This window comes from Orcinus orca, chromosome 15 (genome assembly GCF_937001465.1).
Source record: "Orcinus orca chromosome 15, mOrcOrc1.1, whole genome shotgun sequence".
Lineage (NCBI taxonomy): Eukaryota > Metazoa > Chordata > Mammalia > Artiodactyla > Delphinidae > Orcinus > Orcinus orca.
Genome location: NC_064573.1, coordinates 80694003 through 80706698, shown reverse-complemented (window position 1 = coordinate 80706698; position 12696 = coordinate 80694003). Strand labels below are relative to the sequence as shown.

Below are 12696 nucleotides of genomic sequence, written 5' to 3'. Positions count from 1 at the left end.
ATTCATTACTAAGAGACTGGGGTGCTGGAGCCACCCCAGGATGGGGTAGAAGAGCAGGAGGATCGAGTTCCAAAGCCAGAAAGGGGACAAGAGTGGTGTGAGGTCACCACAGCTAGGAGCCAAAATACTGATTTCACGTCCTGGAGCCACATGGGGTGCGGCAGACGCTCACAGGTGGGAACCAGGAGCCTTGGAGGCTGTGTGTGTGTGTGTGTGTGTGTGTGTGTGTGTGTGTGTGTGTGTGTGTGTGTGTGTGTGTGTGTGTGTGTGTGTGTGTGTGTGTGTGTGGTGTGGATGAGTGTGTCACTGTGGAGCTGTGTCCAGAGTGTCTTGCCCAGAAACACAAACTCCACTCGAGCTCTCTGGGCTGGGGCCTCTCCCGGGCCTGGCCGTGTCTCTGTAGGAGCCCCAGGTCACAGGTTCCGGACGTGGGGGATATGGGTTGTTGTAGGGTTTGGATCATGATGGGTCATCATGGCGTGGGGGGCCCCTGAGTCCCTGCCTTCCCAGCTTGCTGTTGGCTTTGAAAGGGACCCCCCTTCCCAGCAAGTGATGTCATTGGAGCTGACCCTGAGCTCCTCCTCTGGGGGCTCTGGTGTTGTTCTTGAACCTTGAAGACTCACTCCAGTTCTGACTCCTTCAACCACCTGGACCCCCTCATAGCCCCTGGTCGACCCCAGCTGCCACTCCCACTCCCAGTTTCAGCCCTTTGTTTCCATCACATCATTCGCTTTGGCTGTGTCCTGGGTTCTTGGTGTTCTCTTGAAAACTTAGAGTGCCCGGCATCCACTCCCCTTTCTTCCTAAAAGGCATTTGGATTTTCCTTTCGGGAACGGCCCCTCCCATCCTCAGGCCATGTGGTTTGGAAGGGGCTGGTTTCAACCCCAACACAAGAGTTAATTGTGTGACCAAGTTTGCCAGTCAGAGCACTACACCTGTTTCGGGGTTAGTTCAGGTATCCCATAGGCCCTGTTCTGGGATTTGTGTGGAGCTGGGAGAGAGGGAGGTGCCTTCTTTCCACTAGGATTGCTGTGGGGATAGACAAGAGCTAAGAACTGCTGGTGACCATTCTGTCACCACTGGGAGCAGAGCAACATGAAAGAAAGCAGAGCAGTGGAGAGGCCTCCTCAGGTTCTGTTGGTACTGTTTGAGCTCCTGGATGCAGCTGTGCCTGAAGCCCTCAGACTTCTCAGTTATGTGAACTCATTTGTCTCCTAAGTTGGGATTCTTGCAGCCAAAACAGACCTCAGTGTTTCAACAATGATTTTGATCACTCATAATCAAGAGTCAACTCACACCTAGGCCTAGTTCCTAGACCCCAGGCAGGGTCAGAAGTCATTATCTATGTATGTCTGTGTCCCTCCCCTAATTTGCCAGGAGAGAAATACAGACAACTTCTACTTTATATGAAATTAGAAATTAACCTCTTACAGTTAATGGATGTGATTTTTTGGCAGTGTGCATGTGAGGCCTCTTCTTCTTAACTTATCCCGGGGCCTAAACACATCTATGGGAGAAGCATTCCAGTGGCATCCTAAAGGAAAGTACACCGGGGAAGCTAGGCTCTACCAGTGCTCGAACTCTTTGAAAGAAAGGTTTGTGGTCCTCTGGTTAGCATTCCAGTAAAATGTGGACTTTCATAGAAATAGTCCTGAGTGGCTGTGAAGGTCTATTTTTTTTTCCTGGCCACGCTGTGCAGCCTGCAGGATCTTAGTTCCCCGACCAAGGATGGAACCCGTGGCCCTGCAGTGGAAGCGTGGAGTCTCAACCACTGGACTACCAGGGAAGTCCCTGAAGGTCTATCTTACAGAGTCACTAAGATTCAATAATAATGACAGCAGGGCCATCACTAGCTCATACACCACCTTCATGGGAACTAGCAAAGGGTTTTCCATACTCAAGAACACACTATAAACAAATACACAACCTCCTGTTTATTTGAACATGGCCTCTGGATGGATTTCCATCTGCTGGCTGTGTGGCCACATGGTATCTCTAAGGCACCCAGGCTGTGAAGAAGATGGAGGTAGATAAATGAGGCGGCCACACAGCCAACAGGCCAGGGGCAGGGGTGGTGGCATTACTGGGCAAGGTGAGAGAGGGCAGGGACGCCCCCCCATCCACCCACCCAAAGGCAGTCCCCTCCCTTAGTCCTTCTCTTCTCCATGGGTGATGATGTGCACCAGGTTCTTATAGTCCAAGTTGCCAGTCACATCAGGGGGGAAGGCGGCAAACATCTGGTCGATCTGCAACGAACCAGCAAGACATGCTGAGGACATGGGGAGGGGCAGTGGAGGGGGGAGGGCTGTGTGCAGGGCGGCCCGAGTGGAGAGGCAGCTGGGGGCCTGGAGGACATGGGTTGCGTTGGACATATCCCTCCGCGCCCTCCTGCTTCCTTGCCCTTTGTAGCTCTTCCACAGGTGCCAACCCCAAGGGCCATCCTGCAGGGATGTTCCCGGGAACCAACCTGCGATGGGGAAAGAAGGGATCGCAAACTCAAGTGTGCAAAGGGGCAGGCAGGTTATGTAGGGGAGCAAGGTGGGCCTGGTGGGGACTGTGGCTAAATGGAGACTAGTCCATCTACAGAGGTCACAACTGCTCAGGGCCAGTTAATGTGTCCACATGGGCAAGGAGGTCAGACTCTTTGAGGGAAACTAGAAATTAAATTTTTTAGAATGTGCAATTTCTACATTTAAAAAGTATTGGCTAGTTATTTTTTTTTAATTAATTTTTTAAATTTTTTAATTTTTTTTTAATTTTAATTTGGGGTTAATAATAGATAACATTTATATTGCCTTTATCACATATCAGCACTTTATACATGTGAACTCATTTAATCCTCACAGTGTACTATGAAGTAGATTCTATTATTGTCCCCACTTTACAGATGAGGAAATTGAGGCACAGTGAGGTTAAGGAGCTTGTCCAAAGTCCCAAAGCCTGGTGAGAGTTGAAAGGCAGACTCTTTCAACTGCTTGAGTTTTGAGGGGGAGATCCAAATAAAATTTTTAGTAAAACGTGAAACTTTATGGAATCAGGCCAGAGAGGCTATAAGGGACTATTTTATTTTATTTATTTTATTTTTTATTTTTTTGCAGTACGTGGGCCTCTCACTGTTGTGGCCTCTCCCGTTGCGGAGCACAGGCTCCAGGTGTGCAGGCTCAGCGGCCATGGCTCACAGGCCCAGCCGCTCCACGGCATGTGGGATCTTCCCGGACCGGGGCACGAACCCGTGTCCCCTGCATTGGCAGGTGGACTCTCAACCACCGCGCCACCAGGGAAGCCCGGGACTATTTTAAATAGACTCATTAAGGTTCATTAGTAACGTTGACAAGGCAGTTGCTTGTTTATACAGGGCCTTCGGTGAATTAGCAATAGTGCCCCTTCTTCCAGGCACATTACTGCCACCTGCCAGAAAAAGTCATATATTCTGATTTCTAAAAAATTATAATAAGACACTTTACTGCCATCTGCTGGAAAACTATTGCAACAAATAAATACTCTGCAGTATATATTATTAAGGGCATCCAGGAGGATTGTTCAGTGTATAACCTACACGACTGTATGTGGTGACCCTGCATGCCACCTTCACTTCATCAGGAAATTAATACTCTCACCAGGTATCCATGCATTATGAGGAAGACAGAACCTGGAATCAGACAGACCTAGGTTTGAATCCAGGCCCTGGCATTTCTCATTAGTGTTGTCCTTTCAGTCAAAGCAAAGTGACTTCGCTTCCCTGAGCCTCAGTTTCCCCATCTGTAAAATGACGATAATACTAGTCCCTACCTCACAGGGTGATTGACAGAGTGAAATGAGATAAGGGCTTAGTAAACAAGAGCAGATTCTCTCTCAGTGTGGGGTCAGGGGTGTTTTATATAAGAGAGTCTGGAGAGGGAGTCCCCAGAAGGGTGAGGCCAGGAGCTGGGGTGCAGAGAGTGTCCGAAGGGCCCTGTTACCTCCTCCTTGGAAAACCTCTCCGCCTGCGTGGTCAGCATCTCCTGTATGCTGCAGAGAGAGAAAAGCAGGTATTGCAGCCGGCTGTGTGGAGAGGGCTGGGGGGAGAAGCAAGGAACCCCAGGTCTTCCCCCACAGATCCCACTCACTAATCAGCCCTGAGCACCCCTTTGCCTTCAGGGTCAAACACTTTGAACGCGTTGAGAATGGTCTCCTCGGGGTCTGCCCCTGAAACAGAAAACAGAGTTAAAATGTGCCATGGGTGGCTGGGAAACTCTGGTAAGGAGGAGAGGTCCTGTTGCCTCCTGAGCACTGAGCCTTGGCGTTTTGAAAGAGTGGGCTGAGAATCCAGTTCTTTCTTTCTTTCTTTGTTTCTTTTTGGTTGTGTTGGGTCTTCGTTGCCGTGAGAGGGCTTTCTATAGTTGTGTCGAGCAGGGGCTACTCTTTGTTGCGGTGCACAGGCTTCTCATTGTGGTGTCTTCTCTTGTTGCAGAGCACAGGCTCAGTAGTTGTGGCTTGCGGGCTCTAGAGTGCAGGCTCAGCAGTTGTGGCACATGTGCTTAGTTGCTCCACAGCATGTGGGATCTTCTTGGACAAGGGATCAAACCTGTGTCCCCTGCATTGGCAGGCGGGTTCTTAACCACTGCGCCACCAGGGAAGTCCTGAGAATCCAGTTATTTCTGAGGAAGCCCAAGGTCAAGCATGGATCTAGGCTTAGAAAGACTCGGATTCAAATTCTGACTCCAGCATTTGGTAGCTGTGTGGCTGCAGGCAAGAGACTGTCCGTCTCTGAGCTTCAGTTCCCCATCTGTAGACTGGGATAAGAATAGAAACTATCTCCTAGATGCTATTAAATAAGGTGATGCATATAATGTGTTTAAAGTGCTTAGCATGAGGTCTGGATCAGGGTAAGCCTTGGAGCACTGTTAACTTCTGTTTTTATTGTTTTTTCTTCCCCCTGACGTTACTCTGCCTTCATGTGCCAACCCCAACATGTTCTCCCAGTGCTTTAATTGATGCCCAAAGATGAAGACACATAAAAACAGACAGACATACACAGATGCACAGAGACACATATACACAGATATACATATACACACATAGATGCACAGATATACACATGAACTTACCCTTAAGTTTCTCCCCAAACATCTGTAGGAACACAGTAAAGTTAATTGGACCTGGAGCCTCCTTGAGCATTTCATCAATTTCCTCATTTTTCACATTCACACGCCCTAGGGCAGGAGACACACACTTAGTAACTCCAAGCTGGGACAGAAACAGCTGTCAGGACACTGGCATTTGCCCTTGTAATCCTACTTCAAGGAATCTTGTCTAGAAATAATCAGAGACGGAGTGGATGGGGCCAAAGATTCACGTGAGAAGATGTTCTCAAAAGTGTTATTTATAAAAGTCAGACAACTGGAAACAACCCAAAGAGGGTTTAGTTACTTTTTAAAATAGTGCCTTCAGAACCTGGAACAATTTATACAGATGTTTTAATATTTTACTCAATGGGAAATGCTTGTATTATAAATTAGCCCTTGTTACTTGGAGGTGGGAGAGACATCAGAATTACCTGAGGGAACTTTTTCAAATTATACCTGCTATAACCCATACAGCCTTGGAGATTCTGATGTACCTGCTCTAGCCACTGCCACAGGCCGTATAGTAAGTACCTTTGTGTAAGTTAGAAAAAGCTGCCCCTTCTTAAGATAGTTTATGTTTTAAAGGTAAAAGTCTACAGTGGCTACAAATATGAATAGTACTCTGTATAATTGCTCACTACACAACCTGCACAGCTGTTCATGGCCCTGAGTTCTGGGGTTAGGAGTCGAGGAGCGGTTAGTGGTGGCAGGTTGGACACTTATATTTTGAAACAGCTCCATGTACTCATCCTCATCTTCCTGAGATGTTAAATTTTAAAAGCTGAATCCAAAATAGAATGATTCCAGCTATTAAACACACACGTGCACGCATGCTCACACACACGCACACGTGCGCGCGCGCACACACACACACACACACACACACACACACACACACACACGAGATGCCTAGAAAAAAACTTAGAGGCTGAGATGTTAACAGTGGAATGTGGCCTAATGGCCAACGTTGTTTCCTCTTTATACTTTTCTGAGTTTTTCAAGTTTTCTATTGTAAACTGCCATTGCATTCAAATCCACACAAAAATTAATTTGAAAGAAAAATAAGACACATGTGAAGACACTCAAAGACTAAAACACTTCTTTCCTATCCTCTGAAATTTGCCTTGAAGACAAATCTTGGTTGAGCTGTTTCTTTGGAAAATGACAAGCTCTTGACCTTTTTGATGGCCCCACCTCCTGCCCCTCACGGGAGTGGGATAAGGAGACCCTCCTGCAGGTGTTGGTGGGGCGACGTACCAAGAGCAGCAAAGGTGTCCCTCAGATCGTTCTTGTCTATGAAGCCATCCCTGTTCTGGTCCATGATGGTGAAGGCCTGTGAAAGGGAGGCGGTTGTCTGGTCAGCCCGAGAGAAGTTGGGGGGAGGAGCCCTAGAGGTTATGCCAAGGGCTGGGGGCAGTGGGACTCTGGGGTTTTCAAGGCACATCGAAGGACATTAGATCAAGAATCAAAGATCTGAAACAGTCTAGCAGTTCCTCAAAATGTTAGGCCTAGAGTTACTGTAGGACCCAGCAATTCTACTCTTCGGTGTGTTCCTAAGAGAAATGAGAACATATGTCCACACAGACACCTGTAGGTGAATGTCCACAGCAGCACTATTCACAACAGCCCCAAACTGGAAACAACCCACATGTCCATCAACTGATGAGTGAATAAACAAAATGTGGTCTCTCCCCATGATGGAATATCATTCAGCAATAAAAAGAAGGAAATTCTGACACATGCTACAACATGGATGAACCTTGAAACATGATGCTGAAAGAAGCCAGACACAAAAGGCCACATAGTATATGACTCCATTTCTATGAAGCTTCCAGAACAGGCAAATCCATAGAGACAGAAAATAGATCCGTGGTTGTCAGGGGCTGGGGGGGCGGGAGAAATGGGGAGTGACTGCTAATGGGTATGAGGTTTCTTTTGGGGGCGATGAAAATGTTCTAAAATTAGACAGTGATGATGGTTGCAATATTCTGTGACTATATTAAATAACCACTGAATTGTACAGTTTAAAAAGGTGACTACATGGTACGTGAATTATATCTTTATAAAGTTGTTATTGAAAAACAAAACTAAGTTAAAAACTGGAGTCTGTCTCCGCCAGCTCGCAAGCCCGTGTTATCTGTAAAACAGAGCCAGTAATCTTTCCCAGCTGGCTCCAGAGAGACTCTAAGAGCTTTGTGAACGCCCAGGTAATTTACAAATGATGTATTATATCTGTGTTTTTTTAGTTCTTTTAGCAACTGGTTCCTGAAAGTATTTGCATCCCCAGGTCATACCCCCAGCAGCTGATCTCATTCCAGAGGTTGGGACAGAGTGAGGGAGAAGGGAGGGTGTAGTCTTCTCCATGGAAGGGGACTATTTCAAGTTCAGATATGATATTTTATCCCAGGAATTCCTCTTTCTCTGGCAGCTTATGGGCCACGGCGTTCCTGTGATCTGAATGTTGGTGCGGACAGCACGGGCCAGTCTTCATGTCCCATTGGAAGCCCCAAACAGTTTCCCCTTTTATATAAAACAGTGTCCTTTCCAGCATAGCTTTAACGTATTTTCCTCTGAAGGGCCAGGTGAGAATGTGGATGACTCAGTGTGAGCCATCAGGACTGCTGGAAAATTAATTCAGTTTATCCTTCTGAGTCTGCGGCAGTGGCTTAATTTTGCCTAATTGGTACTTAGGTTTGCTTACTAAGGCACATGCCCATAGACTGTGATAGGGTTTCAGACCCGGCTAGCATCCAACAACTGAGGACTGTAAAAATTAAAATCTAAGATACTCTCAGACATCTCTCAGATTGACAAAAATAACTTTTGAGACGTTAACGCCCTATGTTGATGAAGATGTGGCGGGAAAGGCACTTTCTCCTCTTGGTGCTGATGGGAGTCAGAATGATCACAGCATTTCTGGAGGGCAACTTGGACCAGTGGTTATACTTGGTTTTAGTTCCTTTTTTAAAAAGTTCCTTCGATCCAGCTGTTCTGCTTTTAGGAATTTACCCCAAGGAAATAACCAGAGATACAAGCAAAGATGTGTTATTTATAATAGTACAACATTCTGTGTATAACATCCAACCATAGGAAGCAGTTTAAATAAATTATGGAAAATGTTGGTGCCGAATTGCTCAAAGAAAAACAGCAGGTACTGATTAGTGTGCTTCGTTTAACAAATGTGTACATATTTTGGGTTGGCCAAAAAGTTCGTTTGTGTTTTTCCATAAGATCTTATGGAAGAAAATGAAAGAACCTTTTGGCCAACCCAATGTATAACAAAAATCACTGGAAGGGTGAATACCAAAATGTTAACTGATTATCTCTGGGTAGTAGAATTGTAGGTCAGGTCTTTTTTTTTTTTTTTTTTTTGTGGTACGCGGGCCTTTCACTGTTGTGGCCTCTCCCATTGCGGAGCACAGGCTCCGGACGCACAGGCTCAGCGGCCATGGCTCATGGGCCTAGCCGCTCCGCGGCATGTGGGATCTTCCTGGACCGGGGCACGAACCCTTGTCGCCTGCATCGGCAACCACTGCGCCACCAGGGAAGCCCAGTCAGGTCATTTTTATTCTTTGTGCATTTCTGAAATTCTTTCCTACATTTTCAACAAGACACATGCCTTACTTTGATGAGCAGCAAAAGTTAATTTCTTTAAGTCATTCACACACACATTCAGACCGAATTTGGGGTTTTGGGGGAAGATAAAGACAACCTGAGAGGTCCTTGCAGGGAGTATGGAACGAGGGAAGGGCTCTTTCTAGCGTGTGAGAATCTCCACCCAGGCGAATGATTCCACAGCTGCACCCACCTCCTTAAATTCCTGGATCTGGCTCTGTTCAAACATGGAGAACACGTTGGAATTGGCGCCCTCTGGTCTCTTCTTGGCTTTCTTAGGTGACTAGGGTGTAAAAAAGCATCGATTAAAAAAAGTCAGAGGCTGGGAATTAGAAGACTAGGTCAGGTGTCATCTCTGGGTGAGCCTCAGCTACGTATCTGTGAAATGGGGGTATGGTGCCCACACTCATCTCAAAATGGCGATGCTGGAAAGATAAAAGGACATGGAATAAGGTTTCTCAAAAGCACCCCAGTTCTGGTGGATGCTAAAAGACTGTGGATCTTGCAGCAGCTCCTTTGCAAACTAGCAGAGGTAGAGGTCTGTCTCCGGGGATGGAGGCCAGGCTTTCGGATCAGCCCCAGCAGGACCCAGCTGCTTTTGTTTCGATGCATTTCACAAAAAGTTCAGTAATGCACAGAAGGAGAATTGATTGGAGGCGAAAAAGAGCCAGGCTCACTAAACCATGAGGAATGCGAGATGAAATGACACATTTTCAGGGTGTTAAAACCCAACTGCTCTGTCCCCCTCAATTTTCTCTTGATCCAAATGGCAGCAAAATCTCCTCTCTAAATGTTCTGTCCTCGCACCGTGCAAACAGAGCAGAGAAGAGCGAGTTAACATTTCCCCACCCGCTTCTGACTTGAGTTACAGCAAACGCTTGAACACTGCATATGTTATTGCATTTAATCCTCATAACTGCTCTGTCAAATGGATGCTATTATTACCATCGCCATTTTACGGGGAGGCAACCGAAGCTCAGAGAGGTTGGGTCATGTACCCAAGGTCACACAGTCACAGAAAGGCAGAGCTGGTATTGAACTTGGGCAGACTGACTCCAGAGTCTGTGCCCCTAACCGCAGTCCTACACTGACCCTGATTTGGGGGCTTCCTGCTTCAGGAGGGGGACACCTAACCAAAAATATAGGGAGAAAGGTTTTAAATTTGCAAGTTCAAAAGGTGAAAACAAAAAAGATTCTTTTCCCCAAATGCCTGAACAAGAGAAAAGAATTACAATTTGATCCTTAAAAGTGTTCAATCCCATTTTGCAAGCCCTGGGCATTATTGATTCCTCGAGAGGTCAGTAGACAAGCCATAAAAAGGCCAACTCTCTTATTTTGTTTTTGCGAGTACCCGGGAGCTGCTGTTATTTGTGGCTTATCGGGGCATTGATTGGGGTTCCTCTGTGTGCACACAGCGAGTAGTGCTTTTTCCACCAGGGTCTGGGGCCCCAGAAAGCTGCCTTTCTCCCCCTCCCCTTTCGTCCTTTGCTTGTAGGTGGTGTCCTCACCTCACCGCCCAGCATCACTTACCTCCGGGGGCCCTCGATACTCACCATGGTGGAAAGGACACAGCACTGCTCCCCCAGAAGAATCCCACAGGCTGCCTAGCTCTCCTCAGCCCAGGAACAATAAATACTTCCTCCCCAAGTTTAAAAATAACCCCATGACCACTTTTGGCAGTAGTAGGTGAGGCGGACACCACCTAAGGCCCCCCCACCCCCACCCCATGCCGTTCTTCTGAAGTAAGGGCAGCTCACTCGCCACCCAGTGACACGTGAGACCCAAAAAGGCATTCAAGGTTAAATAGACTGGCGGCTGGTGCATGGGGAGAGATGTGGCTCACTTTCTGCAGCGCTTGGGTGGTCAGCACTTGTGCTTGTCTGTTTTGAGAAGGAAAATGGCTGGGAGGGAGACTGTTAAAATTCTCTAACATTATCAGGCATGGGTCCCACCTCAGGGTCTTTGTACCTGCAGTCTCCTCTGCCTGGAATGCTTTTCTGTCAGACATCTGCAAGCCTCCCTTCCTCACCTCCTTCAGGTCTTTGCTCAAACGTCACCTTCTCAGTGAGACCTCCCTACCACCCTATTTAAAATAGCCGTTTAGCCCTGCCCTGCAGAGACCTTTCTCTGCTTTGTTTTTCTCCCCAGCATTTACCACTTTCTAACACACCGTGCAATTCACTTATTTTGTTCACTGTCAGTGGACAGCTCCGGAGGGTGGGTCCTCTTTATTTTCCTCACCACTCTCTCCCTGGCTCCAACCTCGTGACTGGCAGGCACACAGCAGCTGCTCAATGAGTATGTGTTAATTGACTGAAGAAATAACAGTTCTCGGGCTTCCCTGGTGGCACAGTGGTTAAGAACCTGCCTGCCAATGTGGGAACCCGGGTTCGAGCCCTGGTCCAAGAAGATCCCACATGCCACAGAGAAGCTAAGCCCATGCGCCACGACTACTGAGCCTGTGCTCTAGAGCCTGCGAGCCACAACTACTGAGCCTGTGTGCCACAACTAGTGAAGCCCGTGTGCCTAGAGCCCGTGCTCCACAACAAGAGAAGCCACCGCAATGAGAAGCCCGCGCACCGCAACGAAAAGTAGCCCCTGCTCGCCGCAATTAGAGAAAGCCCGCGTGCAACAATGAAGACCCAACACAGCCAAAAATAAAGAGAGGGAGGGAGGAAGGAAGGAAGGAAGGAAGAAATAACAGCTCTCATGGAGTGCCTGTGTACACGTCTCTTGTTCCAATTTAAATTTATAATCACTCTGTGTGGTAGAGACCACCTTATTTTCAGTGTCCCCATTTCACAGATGAGGAAACTGAGGCTGAGAGGCAAAATGAGCTGCCTGGAATCAGGCAGTGAAGTTGGGAGTGGATCTGAGGCTCATTTGCCTCCAGAGTCCAAGCTCTTAAAGGGCCTTGGGAAAGGCCGTTTGCTCTCAGAACGCCAAGCACTGTGGTTGTTAATCTCCCTCAGGATGGTTTTCCTCCTGTGGCCTCACAGGCAGTCTTGGGATCCAAGGAGTGAGAAGTCAGGGCTTGGAATCAAGTCATGGCCTTGTTTAGTGGCCGTGGGTGATGGGCTCCAGAGTCCACGCCTCTAAGAAGCAGAACATTCTCTCAGCTGTCCTGTCCCTGGTGGTGTGGCCCCAGGGCCGATGGCTGGGCCAGTGGTCACCCCCTCTGTGGAGCCTGCTTTGCGCCATGCACGGGGCTAGTGTGGGAGACTGCCGCCGAGTGACAAACTCCACACCCTTATGACGCTGTGTGCAACGGGTAGATGGATAAAAATAAACAAATGCATAACCCAGAGAATTTCAGGTAGTGACACATATTACAGAGAGATGAGATAGAGAGGTGGGTAGTGCCGGGCGGTAGTACCGAGCAGAGACTGGGGGAGAGTGCTTCTGGCCACAGGATGGCAAGAGCCTCAGAGGAGGATGGATTGGGAATCTTTGAGGAGCAGAAGGACCATGTGACTGGAGCTGAGTGTGGGCCAGGGCACAAAGTGAGGCGAGCAAGGTGGGCAGGGCAGATCACGTGGTATGGCCTTGGGATTTCATTCCAGAAGCAAGGGGAGTTCCCAGCAGGGAGACCCTTTGGCTAACCAGCCCCCGGGCTGCCCATGCCAGGGACAATCTGATTCGGGGGCAAGACCAGCAGGCAGCACCCTGGAATGAGATCCTATCAACCAAATCAATCTACAAATATGTGCTCAGTTACTCTGATGTGCTGAAACCTTTGTGGATGTTGCTGGAGAAAACTGGAAGATCCTTGGCCCCCAGGAATGAACAAAGTAGTTAATAAACAAGTAACACAGACTTTGCTTTCCTTGCCAAGGGCCTGAGTAGGGATTGTTAGAACATTTTCATTCAACCTTAGGCAGTTTGAGGCAATGGAGTGGAGTGATTGAGCCCTCAGGCTTGGAAGTCAGACAAAATTGCATTTGAACTGGTGGGCTCTGTGTGACCTTGGGCAAGT

The 12696-nt window shown here is 47.9% G+C and overlaps 1 protein-coding gene across 1 annotated transcript; it reads right to left on the bottom strand.

The window, feature by feature from the left end:
* Window positions 1-1919: 1919 nt before the first annotated feature.
* Window positions 1920-10343, bottom strand: MYL2 (myosin light chain 2). The gene is made up of 7 exons (XM_033440579.2): window positions 10274-10343; window positions 8914-9003; window positions 6363-6438; window positions 5088-5192; window positions 4107-4185; window positions 3960-4008; window positions 1920-2246 (listed from the first exon to the last, which is right to left on the bottom strand). The coding sequence occupies exons 1-7, from the start codon at window positions 10274-10276 to the stop codon at window positions 2148-2150; spliced, it is 501 nt and encodes a 166-aa protein (XP_033296470.1). The 5' UTR covers window positions 10277-10343; the 3' UTR covers window positions 1920-2147.
* Between the last annotated feature and the right edge of the window lie 2353 nt (window positions 10344-12696).

What these genes read in the sequence shown, in the direction of transcription:
- MYL2 (XM_033440579.2), bottom strand. An exon ending in AGATCCAGGAATTTAAGGAG is followed by an intron (nt 6,439 to 8,913) that starts GTGGGTGCAGCT and finishes TCCCTTTCACAG; the next exon opens with GCCTTCACCATCATGGACCA. An exon ending in AGAGGTTTTCCAAGGAGGAG is followed by an intron (nt 2,247 to 3,959) that starts GTAACAGGGCCC and finishes GGTTCGTTGCAG; the next exon opens with ATCGACCAGATGTTTGCCGC.